Source organism: Triticum dicoccoides, chromosome 7B (assembly GCF_002162155.2).
Source record: "Triticum dicoccoides isolate Atlit2015 ecotype Zavitan chromosome 7B, WEW_v2.0, whole genome shotgun sequence".
Classification (NCBI taxonomy): domain Eukaryota; kingdom Viridiplantae; phylum Streptophyta; class Magnoliopsida; order Poales; family Poaceae; genus Triticum; species Triticum dicoccoides.
In genome coordinates, this window is record NC_041393.1 from 476,297,705 (window position 1) to 476,307,427 (window position 9,723).

Here is a 9,723-nt window from a genome sequence, read left to right on the forward strand (position 1 = left end):
CGGTTTTTGGACAAAAATGGCGTGTTTGAATTAGCGTACAACTGAATGAGATCTACGTGGCAATGGCTTTGCGCCAAGATCCGTGCACGTGTAATGTAATGTATGGCAATGAGGTCGTTCGCTGGCTCTTGGCTCCTGGCTGACGTACGCCAGTTAGTTTCCGTTAATTTCTTGTCAATGTCCAAATATGTTGTCAACTTTTGGTAAGTAATAGTTTTGTCAAAAAACTGACATGACAAGTATTGCCAAGTAATAGTTTTGCCTCAAGTTGCCCCCTGAGGCAAACAGGTCAGGAGCAGTTCAGCCCGGCCGCACGGCCCCGCGCCACCATGTGGGTGACGCGTGCAACAACGAACGACGGCACAGCCCTCGCCAGCAGGTGCAGATGAGGAGGATTTCCACTTTCGTGCTAAGGGAGCAAGGCAGCAGTCCAGTTCCAAAAACAACCCCCAAAGGTTTCCCATTTGGTGCAAGAAGACCAAGATGACGGACCCGCAGGACAAGAGGTCATTCCTGAGCCCACCAGCGCGTCATGGAGGGAAGCTTTGCAGACGAAGACCAATTTTAGTCAGGATAAACTGCGCTCATGGCCCCCTTCAAACTAGCCATTGGGGCAACCCTTCCAGCGATTCGTTTTCTAGGGAAGAGGACCAAAGGACTATAAAAGAGGGTAGGATGCCGCTGTAGAAAAGGATCGGAACCCAAAGCGCCCGACACTTGTACACTCTGTCCCTCGAGCAATCCCAACCAAGTAGGAGTAGGGTTTTACACCACAAGGTGGCCTGAACCTGGGTAACCGCCGTGCCTCCAGTTCATCCTCGCTAGGTCGCGCTAGCCACAAGCGCCGACATATTTAGTTGTTGGTTAGGACAAAGCGGAAGAAGGAGCTCACCCCAGTGTTTGAACCTTTGGGTCTCCGGAGCCCCGGTTCCGACATTTTTCATTTGCCTTGCATGATCATAATATGGCTAGCTCGATATTTTCATGGTTGTCCATTTTTTATGTCCATGCTATGCCGGATCGTTGCACATACTAGTACACTGTCAAAGGCATTCATCATATAGAGATTCTTCCATGTTTTCAGTTTTGAGTTATGATTAATTTCAATTGAAGTGAGTCACTGTAAAGTGTATTGTTCACCATTGTAAGGTGTTGCTCCTACCAAGAGAGAGAGAGAGAGAGAGAGAGAGAGAGAGAGAAATAAAAGACTTACCATGGAGGTGCCACAAAAAAAGAAAGAAAGAAAGAAAGAAAAAAGAAGAAGAAGAAAAAGGTGAGGACGAGAGAAGGATCAACACCATTATCATTTTCAATATACACTTGTGCTTCAAAGTAGCACCACTTCATGCATTGTCAAGTAGAAAGTTTCATGAGCTTCATATGTTTCATACGGGGAATTTACATTAAAGAACATAGCTTCTTTATTCCGATGACGAGCTTTCTCAAATGCTCGAGGTCTTCATGAGCAAGCAAGTTGGATGCACCCACACCTAGTCCATAGGAGAGCTTTCACATATTCATAGCTCCATGTGCATCCTAGTTGCATGGTGATCACTGCTCCTTGCGTTAACACCGATAATAAGGCCTTATCCATTGCCTAGTGGTCAATTGCGTTGATGCAAGAATTTCTTTGTTTTTGACTTCTCAAAACCCCAACCATTTTCTATCTTGCCCTTAAGTGTGAGGCATAGGATTGCGCTTAGTGCTACATAGGTAGTTGAGCGATTGAATAATGCAGACAGACGATCTTGCTATTGTACCTTGGTGTTTTTGAAGCTATCGTTAATGCTTGATTTCTTTTGTCTATGATAGTCACTCCTATGTTCATAACATAATGTTAACCTTCTCTCTGAACCTTTGTCAATGGGAATTTGGGCCCCATAAAAATATTTTCCTCTTTCTCAACCTCCATGGCAATGGAACTAAGGAGATAGCTTGTATTACTCCCTTGCTGGTTAACTTCTGTATGCTAGCACGTCGAATTTGGATATCACTTTTGGGTTTTAGTTCAATGTAAGCTTTAGAGTTGGTAGTAGTGAGCTTTTGGAAGTCAACCTTCTTACTTGAGGACGAGCAAGGTTTAAGCGTAGGGAGGGTGAAGGGTCTATATTTTGCACATTTTTAGAGCTCACTTGTTGCATGTGGTGGGAGTAGGACTCCTCCAGGCGCACCCCAAGGGGGCCGGCCGCACCTTCCCCTCCCTCCTTTATATACGGGGGCAGGGGACACCCCATAACACACAAGTTGATCTACGGATCGTTCCTTAGCCGTGTGCGGTGCCCCCCTCCACCATATTCCACCTCGGTCATATCGTCGCGGAGTTTAGGCGAAGCCCTGCACCGGTAGAGCATCATCATCGTCACCACGCCGTCGTGCTGACGGAACTCATCCCCGAAGCTTTGCTGGATCGGAGCCCGGGGATCGTCATCGAGCTGAACGTGTGCTGAACTCGGAGGTGCCATACGTTCGGTGCTTGGATCGGTCGGATCGTGAAGACGTACGACTACATCAACCGCGTTGTCATAACGCTTCCGCTTACGGTCTACGAGGGTACGTGGACGGACGCTCTCCCCTCTCGTTGCTATGCCATCACCATGATCTTGCGTGTACGTAGGAAATTTTTTGAAATTACTACGTTCCCCAACAGGCAGTGACAATCATATTCTCCCTTCATCCCTGGTCACTGCAATAGGAATTAGTGGAGAACCCTGGAACTCAAGGCCGTGACCACGGGGAGTTCACTCCCCGTAATCACTTTGTCATAACAGGAGTGGGGAAGCACGGGGATGCTTACTTTATTGGCTCCGCCCACGCGAGATCATATATAAGTGGCTTAGTGATACAATTAGAGAGTCATATTTATCATGTGTTGTCAGCATCATAATTGTGGTGATGACTCTAATTTCCTCGAGAACGTTTACTACTCAAGCACCGTTTCACTTAGTTTAGTTCCTTTAATTTTCTGTCTTTTATTTCTTGTTTGTAGTTTAGATAAACGCTACCCTTTTATTTGGGTTCCTAGTAACTTACTAAAGTAGGCTATTTCCAAACTACGGTTTAGGTGCATACGTAAAAACGTAAGTGATAGCGTAGTTGCGGGATTTGTAATTCCGTCCTATTTACTCACTGTGGGTTCGACACTTCATTTATCACGAAAGTGCTACAACATCCTTTGTACTTGCAGATCATCAGCTTGCAAGTGAGGTGCTTTTTCAGAGCCCCAATATTTTTTTTGCAATACTAAATCTGACTTTGAGGTCCCACTTGTCAATGTGATGTTGTTCTTTCTCTCGTGGTAGCTAAGCGGACTCCGGTGGCTCAGCGGACTTTGGCGGTAGCGGCGGATGGCGGTTGGCGGCAGGCTACAGGATGATGTGGCGAGCGGCGAGCGGGCTACGTGCCTTCGACGATGGTACAATGATCTCCCATGGCGGCGCGTGGATATGGCAATTATTGGGAGTAGGATTAAGAGGGGTGAATTTTTCCATTATATTGGGAGTGAAGGGGCAGACCCTTGGGATATCCCAATAATTTATTAGGGAATGTGAGCGTGTTGAAGGATGCCTTTAACCTCAACTCTCCAAATACATGGAACTTATTGCGAAGACAGAGTCTGTTGGAGATACTCTTAGGCAACGCTATACTACGTCTCATTTTGAAGGCCCGAGGCTGAGATCGCTGCCCTAGCAGCCCTTCATCCAATCCATTGTTTTGAATAGCGGGTTATGACAAATAGTGATGGTTCTCCAAATCAGTTATAACAAGGCTACATTCAACTATTTCAGATGTTTTCCGAAGATTACACACAATTCTTATAGCTAGTTACTTAGTGGCACCCTGCTCAAAATGCTATAGCGGGGCTATAGCCTGTTATTTAAATCATTTTTCAAACACGCCCTGCTACCTTGCTAGCTTCCCACGTCCGGAAGAATATCAAGTGCTCCAGCATCTTAGATGATACGGTGATATGAGCTATCGCGAGCCGTTGGATCTCAGATCCAATGGCTCCTAGGGGACTCTAAACATTTAGCAAAAAAGCATATCTGAAGTTCATGAATCGCATGCAGGTGCAGTAGCCCCTCACATGTCTTTTGATCTGAGATCTGACGGTCTAGAAGCTCGTATCACCGTATCATCTAAGGAGTCGGAGCACCTGATATTCTCCCTCTCACGTCCTACTATTTCATGGTCCCATTTGTCAGAGTTGAGAGGAGGAAGTACACGAACCTCCACCAACTAATACAATATTCATTTAGAAGGATAAATATAGCATGTTGGATAAATAAAAAAATTCTAACGCGCGCAAGGCTGGATGACCGGTGATTTGAACGGGTCGGTCCACTTCCAAACACACACGGCCCCTGCCCCCACTGGTCCTGTCCCTCTCTCCCATCCATGGGCAGCGACAGCGTGCGCGGCAGTCTCCAGCCGATATACACGCAGCCACTGTCAGTATTTGTTCGCTTCTCCGGCGCCCTTGCCCTCTCCGAGTTTTGGGTGCCGGCAAACGAAATAATCGGGAAATAGGCCTTGCTCAAAAAAGGCTCACCCACACACTGCCCGCAATAATTCGCGGAAGCGACCAAGCTGCACTTGCGCTCGCGGACAAGCCCACCCATCAAACGAATCCGGCAAATCTTTGCGAGCTTGTGGCGTACAGGCGCCCTCCCACCTCCCCTTATACCGCCCGGAGAATACATACATACATACATACTCGCCATTGCAACGGGCACAGCACAGCACAGGCACAGCTCCGCCCCACGAACTGCATGCCGGTGTAAGTTCAGCGCTCAAATCGGGCCTGCAGCGCTAGCTGGCTAGCAGCGGAGGCGCCTGAGACCTAACGTGCCGTCGCTTCCGCCGCATTGCGCTGAGCTGAGCTGAACTTGCACGTAGCTGGCTGTGGTGGCTAGAGCGGCCGACATGCTTGCCGTGTCCTCTGCGAGGTGCCTCGCCGCCGACGCGGACGAGCAGCGCGCCGAAGTCGCGCCCATGGAGACGGTTGGGGATGCAGCAGTGGTGGTGGACCTGGACATAGACTTCGACTTCACCGTCGATGACATAGACTTCGGGGACTTCTTCCTCAGGCTGGAGGACGGCGATGCGCTCCCGGACCTGGAGGTCGACCCCGCCGACATCTTCACCGATCTCGAGGCGGCGGCCGCGGGCGTCGAGGAGTTTCAGGACCAGCAGGTGCCCTGCGCCGAGCTCTTGGCCGCCGTGGAGGACGTCGGTTCGGTCAGTCCAGCCGGTGGTATCATCGGCGTGGATAACACGGCGTTCGCTGAGTCAGAACTTGGAGACGAGAAGCGAGGGTGTAATCAAGCCGAGGTAGGCGAAAGCATGGGTGGCGGCGACCGCCCCACTGTGCCAGACGCAAAATCACCGTCGTCAACAACGTCGTCGTCTACGGAGGCCGAGAGCCGCCACAAGTCGTCAAGCAAGAACTCCCACGGAAAGAAGAAAGCCAAGGTGCGTTCATGCTTCTTATTGGTCATATGTAGAAGCTTTATACAGCAGTACTGCTTAGGTTTGCACCGTGTGGTATTAATGGCGTGCCCTCTCTGCAGGTGGACTGGACGCCAGAGCTGCACCGGAGGTTCGTGCAGGCCGTAGAGCAGCTCGGCATCGACAAGGCAGTGCCGTCTAGGATTCTGGAGATCATGGGGATCAACTCACTTACTCGGCACAACATAGCAAGCCATTTGCAGGTGCGTGCAGACATGAAACTTGATGTTTGAAACTGAACATTGATTGTTTTCCGTATATATATAAACTCAATTATGCTTCTATTCTTTGATGGTTGTACTAGCTATCAGTATTCGATCGGGACCTAGTTTAATAAATCAACAAAAAAAAAACTCTGAGATAAGGAAGATCAATAGAAGAGCAGTCCACACAGCTGCACATCTCTCTATTTGCAATTCACAATCAGGTATACCAAATACTCCCTCCGTTCCCAAATATTTGTCTTTCTAGCCATCTCAAATGGACTACAACATACGGATGTATGTAGACATGTTTTAAAGTGTAGATTCACTCATTTTATTCCGTATGTAGTCACTTGTTGAGATCTCTAGAAAGACAATTATTTAGGAACGGAGGGAGTATTATGAAAGAGCTAGAAGAAAACTGTGCATAGTCGAAGCTAGCACAAATGGATGCAGATAGAGTTAGTTAGTTTGAACTATGACTCGCACAAATGTGCCATGCATGCAAATGTATGCTCAGAATTCAAGTGATAATGTATGTCGTACGTTCACTAGCCATAAAACATGCATGTCATGTCAGGTGTAATGCATGCAGCTATGACAAAACTCAAAAGTGTCAAAGTAGAGCAACCTTTGTTATACATTCCAAGAACAGTTTTGAGTGTCCTCCGTCCCACTCTTCCCAGTAGGTACACCGTACCCCAACCGTTCAATCATCTACGTACCCATATAGATGTAGGTTCACGGATTGAACGGTAAGTTTGTCAACCTTATAATTGGACCTGAGTTCTGTCTGAGTAACGGCCCACTGTTGGGACCTCAAGAAGTATAAACTTGAGTACACAGGAAATAGTAAACAGTAATTTGAGGGTGTCCCGATTAAGCTCAGTGTTCCTTTGTGGATGGTTAGCATAGATTGATGTATCCAATCGTTTGGCTGACGATGATTCTCGCCAAGGAATAATAGGTATTTAATTGCTTGCAAATTGTATTGTGATTTCAAACCGCACAAATGCATATTGAAATCCATCGCAAAAAGAGCATCTGGATATTGAAATATGAACCTGCTTATTTCTAGGGCGCCATTGAAAATACGTTACAATTGGCATAGACTCATCCCTCCCACTACTGTGCCGATCGATTAAATGATTTCCCCGTATCTCGTTGCAGAAGTACCGGTCTCACCGGAAGCACATGATTGCGCGGGAGGCGGAGGCGGCGAGCTGGACCCAACGGCGACAGATGTACGCCGCCGGCGGACCGGCTGCGGCCGTGAAGAGGCAGGACTCGAACATGTGGACCGTGCCAACCATCGGCTTCTCGACGCCGCACCCTCCTCCTCCTCCTCCGGCGGCAGCCATGCAGCACTACGCCCGGCCGTTGCACGTCTGGGGTCACCCTACGATGGACTCGCCCCGGATGCCGATGTGGCCGAGGCACCCAATGCCCCGTGCCCCGATGCCGGCGTGGGCTCCCCCGCCGCCGCCGCCATCCGACCCGGCTTTCTGGCACCACCCTTACATGAGGGTACGTGCAAACGTAGTGCCACTACCACCGATGCCAGTCTTGTGTAGTTGTGTGCTCGTGCCGCTTGTTGTTTCTTACGTTTTGTTTTGGTTTGCTTTTGTGCAGGGGCCCGCGGCGTATATGCCGACCCATGGGACTCCTTGCATGGCAATGCCGATGACACCGGTGAGCAGTTCGCGGATACGTAAGCTGTGGCATTTCCTTGCAATTGTTCTACCAAAAACTGACGAGATGAATATTTTTGCCGATTCAGAAATTTCCTGCTGCACCCGTGCCCGTGGCCATGCCGTGCCCAGTCTATGCGTCCCCCTCCCCGGCACCAGCGCTGGCGAGCAAGAGCCAACAAGATTCGCAGCTCCAGCTCCAAGCACAACCAGTACGTGTATACACGACAATTCCATCCATCCTACTGTCTGCACTACTGTGGCTGAGCCAGTTTTAGTTAACACTCTCTACCTTGTTGTGGTTTTTGCAGTCAAATGAGAGCATAGACGCGGCCATTGGTGACGTTTTATCCAAACCGTGGCTGCCGCTGCCGCTGGGGCTGAAGCCCCCTTCGTTGGGCAGCGTCATGGGCGAGCTTGAAAGGCAAGGCGTGGCCAATGTGCCCCAAGCCTGCGGGTGAGCGTTGGAGGGTGCATCCGCGTGCACTCCATGCATGACTGCTGCTCCGTTCGATGGAGCAGCTAGCAGCAACAACAACATCGTCGACATGTCTTTGTTCCTTTGAACGTTTTGTGGATCTCTCTCTCTCTCTCTCTCTCTCTCTCTCTCTCTCTCTCTCTCTTGGTCAACTTGTGCATAATTTCGATCAAGAGAAACATCGTTATTTTGAGTTCACTCCCGAGACACATTTTTGTTACACCTAAACTTTAAGTTTGCCGTAACAGCAGCATCAACAACAACATCAACAACAAAATGGTCAACATGTCTTTGTTCCTTGGAACGCTTTGTGGACCTCTCTCTTAGTGAACTTGTACATAATTTTGATAAAGAGAAACACCATTATTATTCACTCATGAGACACATATTTTAATGTTTGAGGAATCAGCAGGGGCACTAACTTTTCATATAGAAGGAAGGACGAGAAATCTCTACTCCTAATAAAGCACTTGGTAGCCTGGTACGGTTTATTTTCGTCCAGTTTTTCTTCATCCCACCTCCCACTGATTTTCTAATCCATTTGTTTATTTTTCTCTTCACTATTTTCTTTCAAAAACTCAGTACTTTCCTAACATACAAAAGATCTCGGATATCTAACTTTCCTAACTCATCCAAATCAACCGATCTCTCTCATTAATGCAATTTGTTTTAGGAAACAAATAATGAATTTTTAGGAAGCAAACAATGGATTTTAAGGAAATTAACAAGTAAAACATGACAAACAAATCTTATTGTGAAAGTATTATCTCTAATCCTAAAGTCTTAGTTGTTGATTTGTTCATTTCCCATCGATCGATCCCCTCCCCATCGAAAAGTCTCAGTACGTAGTTGTTGATTTGTTCATTTCCCATCGATCGATCCCCTCCCCATCGATGGAGAGACATCCCACCGATATTTTTCCAAATAAAGCGTCTACCTCGACCTCTCTCTTGCATGGAAGAAAACCAGGAAAGAACCACACGCACATACCCCTCTCCTGTGTAGATATTGGGGGAAGATCCCGTAAACCAGGAAAGAACCATCCTGAGCGGCTTCGCCTTTTCTCGATTGGTTCAAACTAGGAAAAAATGACCAACGCCCTATCCCTCCTCCTTGCGATCCAATCCCCCGGATGATCCACCTCCCATGTCGCCTGCCGCGATGCTGCGTCGACCCTAGCCACGACGCCCGACTTTTCCATCGATGGTGGGACCTTCCTCAATCCCTCCAAGCTCTGTGTCCCCTGCATTGTGAGGGCATCTCCAGCCGTTGGCCCCCCAAGGGGCGTCTAAAAGCGCCGCCTGGGGGTGAGCCGGCGCAAAGAAAGGCCCTGGGGGCGAGTCGTCGCCCAGCCGTCGGCCCCCAGGGCCGCCCCCAGGCGAGTGTTTTTTTTTAAAAAGGGGCCGTTCGGTGAAGTTATGATAAAAGAGTAGTTAAATTTCGGCTAAACATGGCGAATTTTGGCCAAATTCGCGCATTTTCATTACATTAAGCTAATCTAAAAAAGAAAGGGGCTGAAGTCGTCGCCGCCGTCGCCGCCATCGTCGTCGTCGGCCTTCTCCTCCTTGACGCGGACCCCCCGGCTGGACCCGACGTCGCCATGGTGGACTGGCGGCGGCGCGTCGTCGTCGTCGTCGCTGTCGCATAGGACGACGACTCCGTCTTCGTCGCGGCCACGTCGGCGCTCCTCGAAGCGGCGCAGGGCGGCGCGCTGGCGCTCCTTCGCCTTCTCCCGGCGCGCCTTCTCCATCGCAATGGAGTCCTGTCGCGCCCATTCGAGGGTCGCGTCGTCGTCGACGAACTCCGCCTTCACCGGCACCAGCCCCCGCTCTGTCTTCACCGG

At 49.2% G+C, this 9,723-nt stretch overlaps 1 protein-coding gene across 2 annotated transcripts; it reads left to right on the forward strand.

Moving 5' to 3' along the window:
* The first annotated feature begins 4,694 nt into the window (after positions 1-4,694).
* Positions 4,695-8,253, forward strand: LOC119337606 (probable transcription factor GLK1). Of its 2 annotated transcripts, none has more exons than XM_037609771.1 (6): positions 4,695-5,472; positions 5,571-5,711; positions 6,882-7,250; positions 7,344-7,403; positions 7,492-7,614; positions 7,714-8,253. In XM_037609771.1, exons 1-6 carry the CDS (start codon positions 4,924-4,926, stop codon positions 7,861-7,863), a joined length of 1,392 nt encoding a protein of 463 aa, XP_037465668.1. In that variant the 5' UTR covers positions 4,695-4,923; the 3' UTR covers positions 7,864-8,253. The 2 variants fall into 2 exon arrangements, with proteins under 2 accessions (XP_037465668.1, XP_037465669.1); XM_037609772.1 differs by having other exon boundaries at positions 4,696-5,472; positions 6,882-7,238.
* The last annotated feature ends 1,470 nt before the right edge of the window (positions 8,254-9,723 follow it).